This window comes from Protopterus annectens, chromosome 11.part0 (assembly GCF_019279795.1).
Source record: "Protopterus annectens isolate FY-2018-M chromosome 11.part0, PAN1.0, whole genome shotgun sequence".
NCBI lineage: Eukaryota > Metazoa > Chordata > Ceratodontiformes > Protopteridae > Protopterus > Protopterus annectens.
The window spans coordinates 123,352,646-123,376,627 of record NC_056745.1 but is presented as its reverse complement, the minus strand read 5'-3'; the positions used below and the strand labels follow the sequence as shown (position 1 = coordinate 123,376,627).

Here is a 23,982-nt window from a genome sequence, read left to right as displayed (position 1 = left end):
ACACTGACCACCTCAAAAAACTCCAGCTTTACTCCGTAGCATATCGCCTACTCCGAGGTGATCTCTGCCTAACATATAAAGCTATGTTAAACCCAGAGCTGTTGGACATCCTACACCTAAAGAAATCCCAACCCCTCTGAGCTACACGCTCCAGGGACCTAAACCTTGTCACCATAATAAACAGGACACACTGGAGGGATAGATTCCTGTCCCAGAGACTTCCTACACTCTGGAACAAGCTACACATCTATATCAAGCAAAGTTCTTCATTAGCACTCTTCAAGAAAAATCTTGATGAGTGGATGGGAAATAGGAAATACACCCCGGGGATCATTTCTGTGCCTCTGCTGGACAGATGCACAGGAAAATAAATTTCTTGGGTGGCGTAAGCTATGGAACCTTGCTGGCTAGGCTTGCGTAGGCTCTTGGGCTGACAACCTAGTACCTATGAACCTACGAAGGGTGAATGTGTTGATGAGGGTGGATCTGTTGACGACCCTGGTGAAAGCAGGGACTTGGAAAGACTGACTGGCTGGGTCTGCAGGTAGGCCAAGGACATGCAGCTGCCCTGGGGCACGGGATGGACACACATTCACAGACCACATCTCACTGTCTGCACAGTGTACCAAGTACAATGTCAGAATGCTGGAAGGAGATGGGGCAGTGGCAAGGGCTTACAAAAACCCTGTCAACAATACATGTGATGCTGTTGGTTGCTACCTTCGCTTGATGTCCCTCTGCCTGACTGCCAATTTTCTGAGCAGGGGGGTAGCACTACTACTGATTAGGCAGCACCATCTCCCATCCCCCTCCCTCCCTCCTGTCAGGTGCTATCTGGAGGACAATATTCATGTGAAACCATTTGGGTAGTGATGGTCAGCTGGGACATGGAACAAACAGTTAAGTACAATGTTGTCTGCTTTCAAACAGCCACTGCCATTCTTTTCAATAAATATTCACAATCTTTTGCAAATTCACATTGCTCAGTTATGTCATTGTTCGGTTTTGGTAAACTACACCCTTTTAACTTTTCTCTTTTTTGAACATTTTCAGATATCTTTCACATTTGCCTTGTTGTTTTCAGTTAGTTTTGTGCTTTGTTCCATTTTACTTTACATGCAAAATGCATAAAAATAATGGAATAAAAAAATGACTGGCCTGCATACTGTGCCTCACTGTAGCAGACAGCTCCCTGCAGCTGCTCTCTCTCTACTCAAGGTTTACTCCAACTACTTGTGCCCTTCTGTGTGGTTCCACTGATCTGATCTTCATCCCTCATTTTGGAAGTGAATTCCATTTACCCTATCAATCTTTCAGTGGAATAGCCTTTCATGTCCAAACTCAAGGCTGCTCCCTTTCCCTGCAAGTGGTATCCACATTTTATTTCCAACTACATTCCTTCAAAAGTCCCAAGAACAGTGTTATCCCATTATGTCCCTTCTTTCTGCTATGGGTTGCATCTCCAGTCTATTCATTATCTCTCGTCATATTCCCCTCCCCATGTTGGTAGCCTTCCTCCTGCATTCCCCTTAACACTTGTGGTTCCGTTTCCTAGCAGCATCTTCAGGATGGATGCAGTGTCCAGATGTGGGTTCACTAGCAGACTAAAATGCAACAGAAATTACCTCACCATCCCTGGCAATTATGACCCTAAGAGATGCAGACCAGCATTCCTCTGACCTTTGCCATTGTTCATCCCTCAAGTCCTGCGAATCACCCAGTTTTAATTAATACCCCTAAATGTGTTTTCTGGGTTCATTTATTTTAACTTGGATCTCTACTAAGCCTAGAAACTGCATTCGGCTTTTTGCTGCACAGAATCTGCCATTAATGAATCTACCTTTCAGCCCAGTGCTGTTAGCTTTTTATGTCCCTGGTAAAAAACATATCCCTCAAAATTCTGTTAACTGTGTCTTGGTGGTAGAGCCATAACTAAAGCAGAGTGAAGGTGCTGGCTGTTCTAGCTGCAAGCTGTCATGGGGTGGGATCAGGAAGTGCAGTACAGTTATTCGTTTAGGGGTACCAATACTACATTTGTAATGAAGTCTGAAGCTCTCAATCTGTGGTACTTTAACAGCAGCAAGCTGTTTCCTATATTTTTAGCAAGATGTTTGTTACAGGTTCAAAGGAGAACAACACTTTTTTTTTTTTTGCTCTTCAAGCATTTCATGGGGTGGGGACAGAGAAATCTCTCAACTTTTTTTCTCGAAAATTCCAGACAGCCAGCCAAAAATAATTGTTGGGGGGGGGGGGGACAAAAATCAGGAATACTTTTTAAATATTACCCTAGTTCACTTCATAAGAGATTACTAATGGCTTAGGAGCCCTTACAAGTCTAGCCAATATAGCCTGATTTTACCCAATATATGGCCCGTAAGGACAAGAGGATAGCATGGGTTTGTGCCTATGCCTTGACTATATCACAGATTGTCTCCATCCATAAGGACACAGGCACTACCCCAGGAGTGACTTTGTGATTCCCCATCCACTCATCCAAACTGCGTTTGAAGAGGGCCAGGGAAGGGCTCTGCTTAATGCAAATTGGAAGCCTGATTCAAAGAAGGAGCAATCTGAGAGACATCTGTGTTTCCAGTATGTTTTTTTTTTTGAGTCGCTGACTAAGTTTAGATCCCTAGATCAGGTGACCTTTGTGCTGTTTGACTAGCAGATCCACAGTAGATCCATCAGGGCTGGACTTGCGAGTGCCTTTTAGGTCAAGCATAGGTCATCCCTTAGCAGTCAGTAGCATACAGAGTAAAGAGATAGGGCTTTTAGTCTATATGCATAGTGAATGTTGTTTACACACTGTATTTACTTTGTAAGGCACATCTGAGGTCATTCTAGCTGCTGTAAGCACCTAGTCAAGTACATGCCAACTAAAAAGGTTAACAGAACATGCTTTGCATTGTCAACATGCATTTTCTGAGCAATACTAAGTATGAAACTCTAACAGCATTACCGACTGTAATCCTTAGAGACTTCTCAAAAAAAAATCAAAATTTGTATAAGGAGACAACAAAAATACGAGGAAGAATCGTGGCTATTCTGAAGACTTCTGGATAGGTGTGGGGTATGGGTATTAGTGCAGTACTGGCTTTAGTTTATGAATGCTGACACTGCATTTGCGGTTACATATGAAGTGCTCATTGTGTGTCTCAGCTTAAGTGTAGTACAATCTAGCAAACACAACACTTTGGGAATCTACCCAAATGTAATGACTGCAACAGTGAAACACGAAGAACATAGTACAGTTGTGTACACTTACCATAAATGTAGATGTTAGAGTGTATTCACTGTTACAGTCCTGGTCACCCTCCCTCCAGCCCCCTGACTTCTTTTGGCTATACAACTACTCTCCTTTACTGTGCTTAAAAGCTTTTTGGTGTATTTGCTTTTTTGTTGGAGGTATAACCTTACACACACACACACACACACACACACACATATATATATATATATATATATATATATATATAGATACATATAGATACATATATATATATATATATATATATATATATATATTTGCTTCCCATTAGGGGGGGCAGCTGACATCTGGGGCGCTGTATACTTTATACCCCTGACTACCTGACGTCACGGAAGATGAGACAGCGTCTCAAGTCTTTGATAATCAGGCCGACTGAGGGCTACTGCAAGCAGATAACTCAAATGTGATGACTGCAACAGTGATACAAGAAGAACATCTGCAGCTATATGAACCTTTCAACTGAAACACAAGACAATCCAGATTTGTAAAGGTCTGACAGGTACCAGAGAAAAAACTGCACCAAAGACTGGGTAGTATGCAGGCTCTCTGTCTCGCTGGCACCAGAGACAGAGCATATGACAGAATTTTGCCATTTAGCTAGATATGGCTTCCTTGTATTTGGTCTCCTAGTTTCCCTTTAGATAAAAAAAACATCCTCAGAAAATATGCCTAAAGAGGTGATATATGAATCATGCCGACGTGTACGAGTGGTCCCAGACTTTGGAAGCAGACAAGGGAAAACTGCAGAACTATCTGCATCTTTTCTTTGGTTGATTTACTTAACCAGATTACAATGTACATTGAACTAAATGTGGATTACTCTTAGTTAAGCAGCAGGCAGTTACTGGAGCCAGGTGATTTGCAGCCACCCTTGGTACAGTAGATAAACCACAGGGCAAGGAATTAACTTGACAGTGGGCAACCTCAGTTTTGTATCCAAGGTACTGCCTTGCGTGTTCTGACCACAGCTCTATGAAATCAGGCATCTTTCAGGTCTACAGCATCCATGAAAGCTTGAGGGAGAAGGTGAGGCAGCACAGCCCGCAAGATTAATAATTGTTTAGCTCTCTGATACCCAGTCAGCCATAACTTGGAAAGAAAATCTATAGCCATGTGCCAGCCTGACCTTCCAAAGCCTGCTCTGCTGCTGTCTCATCTGTAGTGCATGGAGAGAGTGTGAACAGAAATCCATGTGTCTACTTCACAAACGTTACGCACACAAGAAGGCTGCAATTGTGGAGGCTCCTTAATTTAAACAAGATGCCCTCCTGCACAGTTGCCTGAAATGCAGCAACACTTACCTGTTATAGTCTCCTGACCTCATCTCCAATCAGTTATCTCACATTTCGACAAATCTTAATGTGCATTTTTCTAATATCCTATCATTTTAATTTTTTCTTACTTGGTCTTTTTTTTTTTCATTTTTTTCTGACTAAAAGCTGGACACATAAAATACTTTGCCATACCTACAGGACTGAGACTGATCCTCTGTACGACAACCTGTTTTCTATCTTATCCACCGTCATCTTGAAAGCTCAGTTCTACTGGTCAGCTTTCAGTGCTTGATTACTGCCTCAGAAGACCACAGATATGTTAGGATCTTCAAATGTTCCATTTCAAGACCTCACATTCAGCATCAGGGTTATACAAGTATATGAAGTGTGTCACTCAAAGCTCTACACCACCAGAATTTCCAAAGTGCACAAATCTACCACAATTACCTATCTTCACCACCAAGGGCCTTATAACCTACCAATCAAGCTTATTTAATCAACCAGATTACAATGTACATCAAGCCCAAGTCTCCCAACTACTATTTTTGTAGGCTCGCTAACAACTCATTCCTTTCATGTACTTCAAAAGCCTAAATACCTCACTCCATTTATTTATTTCCGAATTTTATATACATTGTTGCATTTTGTTAACAAGTTGCTAGAGACTTAACATGCCATGTTTTATATTTACTGTATCATGAATACAGTACTACATCTGGCAGCTCTGCTAAGTACAGCTAACCCATTTAACAATATACACCTAACTGCTTAAATTACTCAGTTATTACAAATCTACAATTTCAACCAAATTCTAAGCATTATGACTATTCATGTTTTTATTATTTACTATTACCATGGTGGATGACTGATTACCCTAACTTTTATCTCATCCTTTTTATGACTTCCTGTAACTGTACCCTTTTAACATTTTCTTTTATTTTCTCTTACTTTTTCCACATCTACTTTCTTCCCTTTAGACTCTTAATTACACATGCTTTCTTTTAAAGATGTTAATTTAGACCATTTGCATCCCTTCTTCTTCTGCAGTTCAACCAGCTAATAGTGGCACATAAGGTCCTTTGCCAACCAGAAAATACACATGCACCAAAAAATATTACCAGCCCCTACACACCAGCACCCGGCCACTGCGATCATCCACTAGACTCCTAGTTCAAACATACAAATCCAACTACTCAGCTGGGGACTCGGTTTGTCAACTCTGTTGGAAAAACATGGTACAGACTCCCAGCTGACTTGACCCTAGAACCCTTACTAACTCGATTCAAAAACAAACTCAAGAAATACTTCAAAACTCATTGGTTATGTCAGTGTACTAACCCCGACTAGTGATCTCTCTATTTCTTAGGTGCCTTACCTTCAACTACTTCTAACTTTTTTTCTACCACACCATTTCAGGAAGGGTCAATTGTATAACTGCTGCTCAGTGTGTCTTAAACCTGAATGTAATGTTATGTATATATAACTTTGAAAATAATGTTATGTTTTGTAAAGTGTTTATAATAAGTTAGTACTATATGTGCTAAATGCTGGTACTGCTTATGACTAATCTGCTTGAAACTAGTATTTACTAAATGTTCAATATGAATTATTAACTTGGAGCTTTTCTCCCCGGGCCTCTGCTGAAAATAGACATATATCCAGTCGGACTATCCCGGTCAACAAACGTAAAATAAATAAATAAAATAAAAAATATTTACAGTTTTAAATACACCTCTGCTCGTGTTGTCATTCTAACACTAAAAACAAATGAATACCCTCCCTACAATCACAAACCCTTTGTAATTTTAATGTAGCTAATAATGTTCTAGAAGTCCACAGTTTGAGCATCTTCTAGCAGACTTCAAATATTAGTCATACAGGATATATTTATTTATTTATTGCATTTGTTAACTGGGAAAGTCTACTGGGCCTAGGTGAGCCCATTTTCAGTAGAGGCCCAGGAGAAAAACTCCACATAACATTAATAGTACACAAAAGAAAAATCACAATATACAGTGTATATACAGTCTCAATGCATTGAAATAAATATTAAGCACAATGGTACAAGTTATTTATAAACATTACATATTAACATTGTGTATAAACTGATCACTGAGGATGGAGTTGGTTAGTTAATACAACATACATAGTATATACAATGCACACACATGTACATTCAGTACATCCCAACCCGACCCCAGACTCTAACCTACTTCTGTCTTGACAATTCTCTATCAAGACTCCTTTTAATTATTTCTGGTTCAGCTACATTAGTTCCAAAACAAATCTGCATTTTACACCTGTTTACCATTAAGATGCACACAATGTAGTCTGACCATGGTTCTTGCTTTTATATTCCAAGCCCCTAGCAATAAATCCAACATACTGCCCATTTCTGGTCTTAAAGTTGCTCCACTATTTTACATACAAGCGATGTCACAATAAGATCACCAGGGGTGCACTAACAATATCCCAAAACATCACACCTACCTGAAGACATCTTACCGGGATTTAAAAAAAGGGCAAGTACCTTCCACTGAATGTCGCACTCATTACCCTCTTGCTCACCTTTGATTTTTATGTCATATCTTTTATTATTAAATCCCTCTACTAACAGTTTTCTCCAGTACAACAAAAGATTTTCAACAACTAACTTGTAAGTTCATTATCTATTCCAGGCATTTTTACAGCAATGCAAGTACGTGTACAGTCCTCTTCAGATAAAATGTGTACCACATGGCATGTAAAATCACTGCAGGTAGCTTTTTACCCCTAAAAAGCCTACATACCTTTATATAACACCTCTCTTAATTAATTCAGTTGCTCCTTCTATAATATATTTATATACAACTTTGACATAGCGTGTACTATGTTACACTGACAACTGTAGCATCCTTCAGAGTACTACTGCTGCAAGAAAAGGGTAATGCAGTCCTTCAGTCACTTTGTTAAGATGTTACCGATTAATACAAATGTAAACCTGCTCTTTCTTCACAAGTAACCACTTTCGGTTGGCTCAGACTGGTTAATGGCACCCATGTCCTCCAGTTCCAGTTCAACCTTAGTTCTAAGTGCTATGTGTACTTTGGAGACGTGTGTATCACTGATATTGCATCAGTTCTTATTTATATGTAACATTCTCCTGACAAACTTCCTAATAACATAAAAAAAAAAACAGAACAGGACAAGACATATCTACAGCTTGGCAGCATCCAAGATGCTTCTGTGACTTACTTTTTGCACACAGTCTTTGCTTTTACAGTGTGAATTACTTTTACAGTTCCCAGTTTCTCACAAGCCAAAACTCAGAAAATGTAACGACAATGAACTTTTCATGAACATTTGAAAAATGAGTCAGTACTTCAAATTTGTGCTCAAATGTCATCATTGTTTGACTTAATCAAGCCACCTGGTTGCAAAAATTAGTTAAAAGGTTAACAAAATTATTCAACAATGTACGCACAGCTTTCTATACCTTATTTTCTACTCCAAGTTCTGTAACTTGCTATGCTATATTTTCTACTCCTAACTGTTTAAAAGACTGTTCTGCGGAAGTATGCCACACACTGTACCCATTTCTAATTTAAATGCTACATTATTTTAATTCTAAGCATTTCTAATTGTCAGCATTACACTCCTGCCGCACTACTTCAAATGCATTTTTAAATTTAGCTTAATTGAGGCTTCATTTCAACAGTACCAAGGAAACAGTTAATTTCCTTTTTTACTGTTCAAATACATACAATTTACTCTGAACACAACTGGTTTCTGACTTACACGTGTGGGAAAAATGTCACTTTCTACCATACTTTACTGTACAATTAAATTCAGGACAAGACCTGCTCTCAGATTTACAGCTATACACGCCTATTGCAAACTTTAACTTAAATGATTCAAGTACTCTGGCCCTCCATTCCGCATTGTCAAATCTCTTTCATATTTATTACTTTTAAACGCATCTAAACTTTATTCCACAGTTTCACCTTACCTTTTGAATTGGATTTTATATTAAACATAGCTGTGTTGCATTTTGCTATTTAAGTGGTCTAACTGCTGGTATTAAACCTTAGTTTCACTCTTACCTACTGAGTGTTGGTCAGGCTAGTTCAGGATGAGTCTTTCTCAGCAGTCCAGTCACCACAGAGCTAAGTGTGTAAGAATTCCAAATCTGCTGAGATCTTTTAAATTGTTTCACTGTAATCATTCCATTACATACAAAAAAGAAAGTGTTCCCATTTCTTGCTCTGTTTTTAAATTCATTTTAACAGATTGTATCAGCTTTAGTTAAGGTCTTGAACCTCTATTAGTAATTTCAGTGCACAGCTGCACTGCATGTTGCTGTTTAAGTGGTCTAACTGTTGGTAGTAAAACCTAATTTCATTCTTATGTACTGTGCATCTCTCAAGCTAGTTCAGGACCAGTCTTTGCATTAAGACAGTTTCAGGCCAGTCGGTTCAGAGCTAAGGGTCTAATTGTTATTCTTTTTCACCCACCCTGTTGTAGTTGTGTTCTTAAACCCAGTGCATCTGTGGTTGTCTACCCCTTATAATAATTTAACATAAAACTCCCTCCCCCCTCCCATTTATCTAAGTATCATTTTACAAAGTCTCTCCCTTTAAACTACTCACCAGGGTCTATATTATATGACCGAAAGTTCATATAATCGAATGCTGTAAACAGTGAAAATGCTGCAAACAGCAAAAATGATGGACATCGAACCCTTTATTGTGGGGGGGGTCCCCCGCTAATTATATACACCAACTCCAAGATTGCACTATAGTGAGGAAAGGGCAAATGTCCCGATCTTCACTGTACCGCGATTTTAAAAAAATCATATCGATGTCCAGCATTTCCGCTGTTTATAGCGTTCGATATTTTGGACTTTCATTCTTCTAATAGGGACCCACTCACCAGGCGAAAAGACCTCTTATAATTTTGTTGCTTAAAGCGTAGTAATCAACTCTAGATGCTGAGTTTTGTTGCTTAAAGTGTAGAAATCAACTCTAAATGCTGAGTTAAATGCTACTGTCTGTGTTAAACAATAGCGGCTGTTGAAAGCGCTAGTTGCTGAATGCCTTTGACTGCTTACGATCTGTTTTTGGTCAAAACTAGCTGATGTAAAGTAAGAAAGTGTATGCATGTTCTTATTGTATTTCTGCTGTTAAATTTCATGTTGGATCCAAGCAGTTGGGTAAATTAATTAACTAATGAATTTAGAGATTTAGAATCTCCAAGGCTGAACTGTACCATCAATAAAGAACAGTTAGTATTGTGTACAACTTTTTACACAATCAAACCTGTTTTTAGGTTTAAGTATTAGCAGCTAGAAGCAGTATATTTAACTGCAGCTCGCAGCTTTAGGAACCTCTAGGGGACCATAATAACTATTGTAAAACTGAAAAATGCATATCATTAGCTCTAACTTCTAAATGTGTCTAAACTCCTTCCCTAACTCCCACCTGGTTTTACTCTATCTTTTCTAGGTAGTTCCCTTGCGACTTAGCCCCTCTAAGCTCCCAGAGTAAGGAAAGACTACAATACCCTGCTGGAAATATAAAACAGCAAGCAGCTTCTACCGAAGAGCCAAGGTGGTCACACAATATTGTACTTTAATTTGTGGAGGCTGCTGTCTGGGGTCTAAGGTACTTTTAGTTCATCCCTCCCGAAACAAGGCTTCTCCCAACCCTGTGCACCGAAATACATCCCAGCCTAATAACATTTGGAATACCTATTAGAACTCCCCACTTTTGTTTAAGCTGTACCAAAATACTGCAGAAAATTGCAGCATAAACAGATTATCTCCCAAAGACTCACTCTAACCTACTGGATTTAACAATCCCAATAATATCTTAGTTAAAATACTTGCATTACAGTTAATATTCTTACCTAGCTGAACTAAAGCTGATTGGTATAACCCCGCTATGCTCGGGCTCTCTCCGCTCCCCTCCCTACCCCCAAATTCCACCCGCCCCCCACTACATCTACATTTATAGCCATTTAGCCACGCCCACACCACGTCACTCCTATCACCTTCTTGCTAAACTAATTAACTCCCTTTATCCCATCCCTCATCCTCCGTTGCAATTACACTCTTTAGCTCCCACCTGCCTCCCTCTCTCTTCCTCTACAAAAATCCCATTTCGCACTATCAAATGATAGTGCACTTCCAGATTCATAGCTCCCTACCTCTTTAAACATGTGGTATTCCATTCTATTACCCACCCTACTAGCCCCATACCTCTTAACCTTATATGAAACACCACCTCTCATAGGATTCCATGCATCAAAGGCTCACACTAACACCCCAGAAACTAAACATACTAACTTTTATCACATCAGTAGCACTAGGTCATTTCTAACATCATGCACTTATTCCCTATACACTAACACCAGTAAAATCAGCCCTAGACTCAAACACTGCTGTAAAATTGTAGATAAACTCCTGAAATTTATCTCTAAGCTAAGACTTAGTCTATTACTTGATGGGGATACACACCCTAACCCTGGCCCTAACAACATTAGTAAATACTCTCCCTCTACCAGCAACTTAAGCCTCAACCCTACAATCCCCCGACCACCCAACTCTTTCCTAACCTGTCATCTCAACATCAGAAGCATCAATAACAAATTGCATGAACTTCATGCACTCCTTGCTGTTCTCTCCCCTGATATCCTGCGTCTCTCAGAGACCTGGTTAAAACCCACCACTACTGATAATGAAATACTTCTCCCTAGGTATAACATACACAGGTGGGACCGGGCTTCCAGAAAAGGGGGTGGGGTAGTGGTACTCTACAAATCTGAAATGATTGTAACTACAGATGTTATACAACCACCTCAGATAAATAATTCAGAAATCCTAGCTACCAAATTGAAGCTTAACAATAGTAAATGCATCTATATAATTTGTATGTACATTCCCCCAGGTAACAATATAGCCACACTAGAAGACCACCTCCACTGGATATCTAGTCACTACCCTCAAGAAACCTTACTTCTCTGTGACTTTAATATAGACTGGAGCACATGTTCCTCAGAATCTCCTACCACCCATATTAACTTACATTCATTCAAGCAAGTTATTAACACCCCAACTAGAACAGGCAAACCCAACCAGAAAGAAAGTATACTTGATTGGGTACTCATTAATAGTCACCCTAACCTGTATACATTTGGGTACCCTCCCTGATAGTCTAAGTGATCACCACCTCACATATATAATCAAACACAAAGCAGGCAAACCCAATCAACCCTTACTAAGACACGTCAGAAATAAAAAAAACTTCGACTTAGCCAAATTTCAACAAGAACTAAATTCTTGTAATTGGTCCATACTAAAACACCTCCCCTTAGAAGAAGCAGTATTGTACTTTAACAAAAAATTCCTTGAGATCCTTGACTTTCATGCACCCATCCGCTCTAAGAAAACCAAGGCAAAAGCTGCACCTTGGCTCTCAAAAGAGACCAGGCTCAAAATTAAACTCAGAAATAAAGCTTGGGCTTTATGGCGAACTACTAAACTCCCTCATGATCAAATTAAATACAGGCAACTTAGGAATGAAACTAAAAAACAAACACTACTTGACAAAAAAACAATACTATAGCAAACTACAAACTTCTAACCAAGATAACCCTCAAAAGTTCTGGGCAGGGCTAAACAATCTAATACACCCTGGAAAAACTACTACCCCTGTCCCAGCTGCCCTCACTGATAAACCCTCAGAAGCAGTTTGACAGTTTTAATTGTTTCTTTACCGAGACAATCCAAGCCCTAGCCAGCAAACTGCCTCTCAGCCCCCACAGCCTAGATAGTTTCACCCCTAAAAATCTACCACTATTTAGCTTTCAAACAATTGCTACATCACTTATCCGCACCTTAATCAGAAAACTAAAACCCACCACACTCTCAGCTGACCAACTTCCAGCTGAATACCTACAAATATCAGCTGATGCCATCGCCTAGCCAGTCTCATTACTTATCAATCGCACCTTAAAGAAAAGAAAAATTCCAAATATCGGGAAGATATCCTATGTCATTCCTCTCCATAAAGGGGGTAGTTCTATTGAACTCTCCAACTACAAGCCTATAGCCATACTCTCTCCTCTAGCAAAAATAATGGAAAAATGTATTCAAAAACAGTTCATGCACCACCTAATAAACAACCATCTCCTGGCAGATACCCAGCATGGCTTCAGACCTTACCACAGCCCTATTAGTCTTCTCTAACACCATAAAGTATCATCGTAACAATAACCATTTCTCTTCAGCTCTATTCTTGGATCTGTCCAAAGCTTTTGATATGGTGGATCACAAACTATTAATCCACACCCTACAGTCACTCTGTCTAGATCCAAAATCACTGCAATGGTTTGATTCCTACCTAAGTGGTAGACAACAGGCTGTACTCTGGCAAACTAAACTCTCCACCCTATTACCCAACACCCTGGGAGTTCCACAAGGCTCTACATTAGGCCCACTGTTATTCTCCATTTTCATCAATGATTTGCACACTGTCATACCTAAAGTCAACTGCATCCAATATGCAGATGACTCTACACTAATCTGCTCAGCTACATTCCCTACAGAGTTACAGCTAACTACCCAGACTACCTTTAACACGATAGAAAACTGGCTCTCTAATCGCCGCCTGATATTAAATCCCAAAAAGACTAAAATGCTAATATTCCTACCAACACAAAGGCACAAAGGTCCTGCACCATAAACATCTCAATTAAATCTAAGGATGGCACAGTCATCTCACCTGACCCATCTACTAAACTTCTAGGTGTCACTATTGACAACTACTTAAAGTTTGACCTACATGTTAACCAATTGATCAAAACCATAAAAAAAAATTAGGATCACTGCATAGAATAAAAAGCTTTTTGACTCCCCCAGCCAAGGTAGCCATTGCTTGATCTCACCTTCTCTCTACTCTCCTGTACGCATCCCCTCTTCTTCTTAATAACAGTAAGACAACCCTAAACAAGATCACTACCTGTTATAATCACATCGCCAGATTTACCACTGGGCTCCCTTTCAGGACACATCACTGCATCAACCTAACTCAGCTCGGTTGGCTCGAACTACCTAGTCTATTGCTATATAACCAACTGATCATGGCCCACAAAATTATATATAACCCTGAAAACACCCCTGCACTCAAAAACCTAGCCACCCTGTATAACAACCCACAACCATTGCGCTCTTCTAACAGAGTCCTCATCCAGACATACAAATCTAATAACCTAGCCGGTGACACTCTCCTTTCTAACTCTCTAGGCAGATCTTGGAACCTTTTACCTCCTGAGATTACCTCACTTTCTTCTCTAAGTCATTTCAAAGCCAAGCTCAAACTATACCCGAGGTCAAAATGGACCTGCTATTGTACCAAGCCTGGCTAATCCTCTCTCCACATAATGTAAAATCCGCAAATGTCACCTTTTAGTAACTACAACTTTCACACTTGCTTACCTCTGATCTCATCAAATGAATTTTAATGACACCAACAGAAAAGACAAATTTTTTGACTCTTTTTTTAACATAATGTGTGTCTCAATGTTCTTAAGTAACTTTTTTTCATGCTACCCAAATTTTTGTGTTATAAAATGATACTTTGTTCTGTTATTGTTTGGAGCTTTCCTCCCTGGGCCTCCGCTGAAAATGGGCATATATCCAGTTGGACTATCCCGGTTAACAAATGTAAAATAAAATAAATAAATAAAATAAATTATAAAATTGCTTAATACTGAGTATACTGATACCGCTTTCACTGATTTTAGTATTAGTGAGCTATTTTTTTTTTTCATTTTTTTTTATTTTACTGTGTTTAGTTTACTGGTTCTTGCTGTTGGCAGAAGGTTTCCAGGCAAGTTTTGCACTGAACTTTAAATATCCAGGAGCAAGCACACACACATTATCCTACACAAACAGGACTTTAAGTTATTATAGTCACCGGTGCCCCCAAAGTCATTCCTGTCGGTATCACAGTTCCCCGCAACTTTTCTAGCCAGCCTAATTAAGCTGGGTATGTTGTGACACAGTACAAATTATCTTATGTTGTCTGATGATCATTTATTACTTAAATGGCCACAATGGACTGTGTGTGTGAGATGTACAGGTATAATACTAAAAGGCAAAAATTGCACACACAGTAAACTCGGACACCAAAATCATCAGCAGTACATCACACATCATACCTCTCCAAGGCCATCACAATACATATAATTCTTCATATGCTACTTGCCTAAACCTCAAAGTCCTCCAAAACACAAGAGGGACAAAGCAAACCTCAGAAACTTAGGCCTACCTCCATCACATAACACAAGGAGACCTAAAGTCATGGATGCTGAGTCCGTAAGGCAGGCAACTGACCCAACCAAATAGGTGACTCCCACTGTAAGACATCCAGATGTGCCTCTTACTAGGCTGAGCAAGGAAACAGCTTGTCAGGTGCCAGGATTCACCTAGATCATGCACACATTCAAGTCCTTGAACAATACATACCAGTAAGACTCTGTCACGGTTGATGCTCACGACAATGACTTGAGGTTTACCTCACTAGACTATATGGAAAGAGACATGATGGTGCTCTTGACTGCATGTCAAAGGCAGGTACAAGCCTAGCAATGAACAACATTCTACCTTCTCCAAGGATGATGCCACAATATGAGCAAAAACAACTGACCTCAATATCTGGGTTAGCCTTCTGGTCATTTGAAGGAGATATTAGTGAGCCTGGGAGGATATGATCAACACATCATGCTGTTATGCCAGCCAAGGCATGCAACTGTCTTCCTCTAGGGTTTTCGATTATTGGCAAACAGTGCCTTTTTAGGTAATACTAACTTGATAAACTTGACCAACAAAGGAAAAAAGCAAGCAGAGGAAAACAGGAAGGTGTTACCGATGAAAGCTAGGAGCCTAAAAAAGATACTCCACTTCCAACAAGTCCTTCTCACCCTTGAGGATGTTAACATCAGTGTAGTGACTGAGACACAGTTTAAAATGTCAGACAGCACTCCAGCTGTGCATCCTGAGTAAACTAAACTTACCTATGAAACAAGCAGCTTCAGATGTCAGCGAATACAGCCTTGGTATTGCCCTCATATGTCAACCCTCAGTTAAAAAAAACTGCAGAAGAAACGAGAGAGGAGCTTGAAGCTAACCAGAATTCCATTTCTTACTGTCAGGCTAAGATGGTTGAATATGTTAAGGCACTTATGCAAGCCTCAGATGTTTTGTCTTCTTCTCTTACATCCTCTAACATTACCCCTATGGAAGCCATTATGGCATAGGAGTTCCGCACATCCAATCAGACTGACCATAAGGATGATCGGGATGTTGTAGCAAGGAAGAAAAAACCCAAAATAGTTTTAACTGAAGGGGGGAGGGGATTTACACCGACCTTTTTTTTTTTTTTTTTTTTTTTTTTAGGATAGGATGCTTAGGGCTATCAGATGGAAGTCAGACTTTCTGCTTCTACCCTTAGAACCATACGACTACATATTCCACACAAACATGCTGAAAACTCTGCATTTTTCAGTCCCTACAAGGCATTCCAGTCAGAACTTTAATAAGGATGATCGATTTTAATTCTGCCCATGGTCGTTTTAAAGCTCTTCAAGCTTTTCAGAGTGGTCAGCCTTTCTTCTCTTTTCTTTTACTCCTTTGGAAAAAAAATGAGAGAGAGATTCTTCTGAGGAAGGCCACCTTTCTGATTTAGACCAGGCTTTATATTTTGTGCCTCAGATTGCTTCTCCTACTGGTTTTGAATAGGATGCTGAACACACCTTATATATGGATTCAGCTAACAAAGAAATACCTTTTTGGGATACCATTCTAAAGATAAAATATTTTAAATGGGAAGTCTCCAATTCCCAGAAGGGATATTACTATGCTTAAATATCAATGCTCATAAACCAGCAACCATTCCTCTTATTTTGGGAGCACTAGAAGATTTTTTTTTCTGGCTGCTACATTATCCTGACTTTCAACCTCCAACCCCGAAAAAGCTGGATAAATTATAGAGATTTTATAACAGTCATTAATATCTCTATAAAACCCCACTGTCTGATCCAACTTCCATCTAGCTCGACTCGGAAAAAGGATCCAGGATAAATCCTTCTCCCAACTGAATTCCTAATGATAAAGACACTATAGCTTTAGATATACATGGTAAAAGGATTTATACATATGTCTCCTTATCCTACTACTAACGGTCAAACTAGCATGACATAATACATTACAGCCATTTTGGATAACATGGCACAGGTTATAGCTAGCATTTTTAATGCTGATATTCTCTTTCTAGTGCCTGACTTAGAGCTCGAGGCATCAGCCAACAATCTAGGGGGCAGGAAAGCTCTGAATTACTGCCAGCCTTCTCAACCCTCTTATACTAGGGCATTAACTTATTGCTAAGGGTGGATGTGTGTGGTGTGTGAAGAAGTAGTCAAAGCTTTGCCGACCGGCCAGATGTAGGGGTAACACAGCAGATAAGTCCCAAATGTGAAGAGTACTGCAACACTGATCTAATCAAACATGCCATTATGGTAAATTATCTACAGAATGGTACTGTCTCTAATCCTACCTAAAGAATATGTGGATCCTCAACCTATACTCAAGTGAAAAAAGACAGAAAGAACAGGCTGTAAGGAAAATACAAGAATTACAGTTTCTGGGAGCTTAAGGAGAGTTATACTTATATATACTATACTGTATACTATACTGTACTTAATGGGAAGAGAGCTGCTTATGGAGAAAGCTGGATGTGGGGATGCCTAGTTTGTAAGAGGCAGAGCAAATTCCCAAGGTCTAGGGCCCAAAGTTGAGGAGAAGTCCCCATTATGACCAAGTTCTATAGTAAGAGAGAAATCCTCACTGGATTAGAGTACTGTAAACATTCTGATTTTGGAGGCAATTTATTACATTAAAAGAGCACAGAGACAGTTCTATAAGCCCCCCAAATTCCCTTCTGGGTTACTACTAAATAAGGTATTGTTGATAACTGTGTTACAAGGGGCATACACACAGACAAAGACATTTGAATAGCAACTGTATTTTGTTTCTGGGCTAAAGAATTAAGCTAACTTTGATTTGCTTACAATTAATGTTGCTCTTCAAAATGACACTCACATTTAATTAAAAAGTCCTTAATTCAGCCATTTTGTTAAAGGAAAGTAAAAATTGTGGGCTGCAGAACTGCAACCATAGGTATCTCTTTCCTTAGATACTTAACTTTTTTTTTTTTTTGCTCACCACAGGATCTCAGCTGACTATCCACTAAAAAATGCCCCATTTGCTGTGGGCACATGGAAATTGGCCATTCCAGAAAAGGCAAGAGTCCTAATTACCTATTTATTCCTGCTTGGGGAATACCAACTACCCTTTTGCTATCTGGCAGGAACAGGATGGCAGGGAACAGGCAGGGTTGCAGGTCCTGTAGAGATGGCTTATTCTATCCCATTGGGAGCACCCTTTTCACCAACTCTTCCAAGCTCTGTCATTGCTATCTTCTGAGGGAAAGTGTGCCTCCAGATGCCATGTCCCCCACTGGCTAACAATGCGAACACATCCTGACAGTGCAGGCTTGGCAGAGTTGAGCTCCACTAGGTATCACTTCGTAATCTCACCACATGACACTTGTGGGAAATCCACAGCTGCCTCCCAACAGACACTAGTATGGATGCACAGACAATAGCAACTTACTCCAGTCCTCCTCAGCTAACTCCTACAGGTACCTATCCCAGTATTCAAACTCAAGTCACCTGTACTACCTCCCAACCCACACTAGGATGGATGAGCACACAACAGCTACTTACTCCAAACCACTTCAGCCAGCTCCTACAGGTACCTGCCCCACTATTCAAACTCCGGTCCCCCTGTGCTGTAATCTGACCTTTATCCTGCTAAAACACAGCTGACACGAGAGTTAACTGTTGAGCTAACTATCCTTGAGATACTCCATTTGACATTAATTGCTACATTTCACTTCATTTTTATGTATTTTTTCTTTCACAATATTGTTTCTTCCCAATGGCATGCATAAATGCAGCACACTGTACATTTTCAGACCTTTCTGCTAATCCACTTGCATTAAAAAATAACTTAAATTCTTGGATCGAAAGCTTTTAGCATTCTGTTAAGTTCTCTCATAATGAAAGAAATCCTGGTGACTGCAGTTGAAGCATTTTTTCCCCCCAGAGAATTATACTTATGTAATTCCACAATGATGCATGAAAGCAAATGCATTTCATCAGATCTGGCAAGTATTTCTCAGTGTGACACTGTTATGGCAGATGCTACTAAAATATTTGGGGTCTGCTGTTACTGTCACTGTCATATACTGACTTCTTATCTCACTGATTAAGTACTTTGCTGACAATGGATAACAAACCAAACAAGAGCGGGCTGTAAGCCTTGAGTTTGGTATACAGTGGCAGGAACAATGCTGATGACTCCAGTTTTCTCTAGCACACATGTATTTTTGCTCTGTACACTGCGGGACTTTAAGTTTCTGTCAGTCTATCTGAGCTGATACCATTTCCAACATTACATACATCATCCATACAATGTGCAGTGCACTTATGGTACAATGCACCACATCTTCTGGGGCTGTAAAGTGATTCATACAAAAAACTTTTCTGGACTTCCAGTAAAATTAACTCTTACTCTAAGCAATGATCTCATGGCTGCTCATACAATTATGAGCAACTTTCAGTCATCCAAAAAACCTGAATGACTGGAAACAGAATACAAATCTTGCCCTCTATCAATGATTTCTGCTTGGGATGCTTTATGAAGCACAACAAATTTAAAAATGAACGTTAATGCTTAAACAGTCTAGGGTTATTTTCCTGAGATACACATGGACAAGAAGGATCAATAACAGCTTTAAAGCCTTTTCTAATGGGTTCCTCTTCAAATGCTATGGGATAAAACAAGCTTCAGGATGGGGAACCTTTGATATTAAGACACTGCATACACAAGATCTATCACCTGTTTTTCTAAAATGGCAGTACTTACCCAGAATATGTTCTACTGGCAGACTTAAAAATCTGGATTTTTTTTTTGTTGCTCCCCAAGATGTTGTACAATGGTTCCACTCAAAGCACCAAATATGCCCATTCATTTTGATGCTATGGGAACCAGGCATCCCCAAGCTAGGCGACAGCCCTATGAACCGGTAGTTACTGTTTGGGAATTCCAATTAGCTCTCCATTTCCCATCTACAGTGGGTGGTAGGAAGTGGGCCAACTTACTAGTATGGAGATTTGACTGTTCTCTTCAGAGAGCTCTGGTATTTTTGAATCCCAAAGGGAAGCACACCTCTGTATGTTCACTTCCCCGTGGCTGCCAGTGTGACATGCACTGTGACAGAACTGGCTTGGCAGGCACACTCCCCCACAGTTAAACTTCTAGTGCTCGTGGGAGTTGTCACCCTTGTGATGAATCACAGTCACCTCCCTTTGCCCCAGGATGGCCAAGCCATCAGCAGCCACTCACCTTCATCTTCCCCATCCAACTCCTACAGCCACCCAAGTCAATATTTGAAAACTGGTGGTCTGCAGGCCTTATATCTATGCCATGGAACTGACTAAAATTTGCATTTATATGAGAAAAATCTGAATCTATACTTTGGAGACAAGTGTTTTGTACTCTAAAGCAGGCCATCAGACTTTTGCCCTTGCATAATTTTGAATGTTGAAAGGTTTAAATGAAGAACATATAACCACAGCAGATGTTGTCTAACTGGGAGATCTATATTCCAAATAAGAATTCTCTAAATGAGCTATGTACCACATGGGGGAAATCACAGCAGTTAACGTATTAGCCATTACACACCCATATACATCACACATCCTAAGTTACCTACAAAGTTAAAACTTTACTGTGTGGCAAATTTTCAAGTCATGATGTGGAGCACCTTGGGGTCACTTATTTCACAGAAAATTAAAATCTCAGGAGGCAGTGTGTTCTATTCACCCAGAACCCTACACCACAGAAGTACAGGTATATACCACATCATTTCTACAGCTTTTAAAATACAAAACTGTACAGGACATGCACAGTCTTTTTAGCAAGATACAAGACAAGCTGGTTGTTGTTTGTCTTTCGGCTTTTCCTGGTTAGGGGTTGCCACAGCAGAACTCCGGTCCACTAATGATTGGCAGTAGATTTTCACGAACGCTCAGGTGCCAGCTCGACGTTCAACCTTCAACAAAGGCACGCCCATTTTACACGTCTTTCGAATGCCCACCCAACCGCTCGGAGGACATGCAGACTCCACACAGAAGGCACTCCTCGCATTCCAGCCGAGAATCGAACGGGAGAACCTCTTGCTGTGAGGTAACAACGCTACTACTGCACCAACGCAGATTATACAAGAAAAGCTTAGTAATTCAGTTTATTGTACAATAGGATAGCACAGCAATGAGAGTCAGTTGTAACAATATTCACAACTTTTGACAAATACAAAAAAAACAGTCACTGAAGCAAGTTACCAAATGTAAACCAACACAAGCACGGAATAAACAAACCACGCTCATTTTACCCTTTCTACTCATTTGTGTAAATGTTTTCCACCAACTCACATTGCTACCTTCTTACATGCTGCACTGAATTACTATGATTATCCTGATATTTTGCTATGAAGACCAGCGTGTGTCTTGCACAATTCTGAATTTTACAAACCTGTAGACATGATGATGACGAGGATGATACTTTTCATGTGGAGTCGGTGGTTATTTCACAGTTGTGCTTCTTGGTTTTCATAGTTAGTGATTTGGCATCTCAAGCCGCAAGACTTACCACAGCTGTAAAATACACGGACACGACAGAAGAATCTGACCCCAACTTCACAATCACATCTTCACTGGGAGTTAAATAAATACGGTCAATCAGAAAGGCACTAAAATTTATTTGGGTATGGTATACGTATGGCAGGCTAATACAATGAAGTAAAATATGCTCCTTTTCTGAGAAAAAATTAGCCACAGTCTTGTGAAAAATAAACAGTTTTGTAATCAAAAAAAGCCCAAGAAATATTATTTATTGAATTTATTAATTTTGCAAAAATAGTATGCAAAAATGAATTGTCAATTCAAGTGATGAGAACTTCAAATGTCATATATCATTATAAATCTTGGCTTAAACTTAGAGATTTACTTGGAAAATATTAATGTTTTAAAATTTTTACATGTAGCAATATTGTTATGGAGTCTTGTAAATAATTATGTTTATTTTTTTCTTTCTTCTACAAATTTTAATAAAAAGTTAAAAAAAAAAAAGTCCAAGAAATGTGAAAATATTTTGATGCCAGTACATAAAAAGAATTGCTAAATGAAGTGAGATGAATTACCTATTTCATGCTATTTTACCTGCTTTACTTACCAATACACACTGCACCATATTCATTTGCAGATGGTAAAGGTAATTAATTTAACAGAGTGCCAAAATTGTTTTCAGTGATTTGTATTTTTTGTCATTAGTTTTATCTATGGCTTTTATCTACTATTATTGGCCTGATTACTGTGGTCAACAGCCAATCACTGTCATTTGTGAATGTAATTTTTTTAAGCAAAGCATAATTAATATTAACTTACAGTATACGTTAACGTACAGAGTAATTGTATATCCTGTCAAAGTTTGTCTTTTTGGCTTTTCTCGGTTAGGGTCGCCACAGCAGAACTCCGGTCCGCTAATGATTGGCAGTCGATTTTTATGGTGCCGAGTTGCCAGCCCAACGCCCTTCAGTGAAGGCACGCCCATTCACGCATGTCTTACGGAGGCCACTCGACCGTGAGGAGGACATGCAGACTCCACACAGAAAGCACTCCAGCCGAAAATCTAACAGGAGAACCTCTTGCTGTGAGGCAAAGTAATTATGAAAAAATGAATACAAAGACAAGGGCAACCACTGAAACAACAATACAATCACCAAACCAAGAGAGCTCAAGTCCAGGTGGGTCATCCTTTCCACACAGGTACATAATTTTCAGTTATAGCCATCTGACTTTCCCATAATAAATTCAGAGATGGATTATTTAGCAACCATTCAACAATCCAGAAGCCTGCTGTGGAAACAAGTTCTGTCTAACATCTGTGCCTATTTATATTTTCTTTTAATTAAGCCAACCCATTAAAGTTGGTCAGTCCCCCTGATGTACTTTCCTTACTTTGAATGTTCCTAGGACTAAAACATAGATGCACTTGGGAGTAAGATAACAAAATCATTTTAAAACTTTTTACAAGTCATACATCTCCTGATTTCATTTTACAAAAATAAGCATTATCTTTTGTGATCATCCACCAACTGAACCATTGACTAAAGCAGCAGAGTACACACAAGAAGCTAAGACTTGTCTAAACTAAGCATCTGGTGCATTCTTAGTTGTCCACCTCTGTGTAGGTATACCAAATCTTGGTTTGTGTAAATGCTATCCAAAAGCACTGTGGTTCAACCTCCACTACAAAATCTTAACATTGTTACTGCCTGTACAGTACGGATACATGCAAGTATTATTATAAGCAGCGTCAGTAGCACAACAGGTAGCACTCAGTTTTTGTGCAAAAGGCTGTGGGCTCTATTGCTCACACCAAGAAGACGGAGTGCTGACGCTACAGTGCAGCTTAATAGGGGTGCTGCATTCCTGATGTGTCGTCCTTTGGATGAGATAAGCTGAGACCCCATCTACTTGAGTTGGTGGTAGCTCAGGTGGATAAAAAAGAACCCATGGGACTTATAAAAAAAAGTAAGAGAAGTTCCCTGATGCTCCGGCAAAATTTCTCCTAATATTATAAAAAACACCTTGGGTCTCGCATGAAAATGGGACACGAGCCTAGTGGAACTAACATGGTCAACAAAGGATAAATAAAAAAATATTATCAGAAATGGGAAGCAGTTGCATTTTAAAATGCAAGTAAAGTGCTGCTAACGTCTATGGATACTTGCAGCTGACCCCAGCATAAGAGTTTTACAAAGTTCTACATATCATTTATACTTAGTTTAACACAGGCATTTAATTTAATCTTCCAAACATATCTCAGTTTCCTCAACTGCCAGTTTTCTTCAGAAGGGATAAAAGTGCTTTCTGTGTTTATTTTTTGCATTTATTGTTTCTATTAAGAGATTTTTTATGACTAAGTTCAGCCATTGAGTTTATCTTGGGTTGTTTATGGTATATACTACTACGATCTATCTTGTCGTCAGATACGTCTTTAAGTGGCTAGTAACAGCACTCTCTCTACCGTCTGTTGTCCTCAATCAGGATAGCCATGCTGCTCATTTCAGCCAACGCACCCGTGACAACTGTTTCATAGCTGCAGAGTTTGCTCCTCCTCGTCCAGTTCTAGAATCTTAATACCCCCTCGCCACACTTTCTTCCTTGCTGCTGCCATTTCTCTGCTGTTGAAGATATTTAGCAACAAGAACAGAA

The 23,982-nt window shown here is 39.5% G+C and overlaps 1 protein-coding gene across 1 annotated transcript in view; it reads right to left on the bottom strand.

The window, feature by feature from the left end:
* ERC1 (ELKS/RAB6-interacting/CAST family member 1) overlaps nucleotides 1-23,982 on the bottom strand; it is a 3,640,161-nt gene that overhangs the window by 2,561,324 nt on the left and 1,054,855 nt on the right. Inside the window, exon 12 of the mRNA XM_044087500.1 lies at nucleotides 2,140-2,153. Coding sequence (XP_043943435.1) covers nucleotides 2,140-2,153 — 14 coding nt within the window. The remainder of the gene's footprint in view (nucleotides 1-2,139; nucleotides 2,154-23,982) is intronic.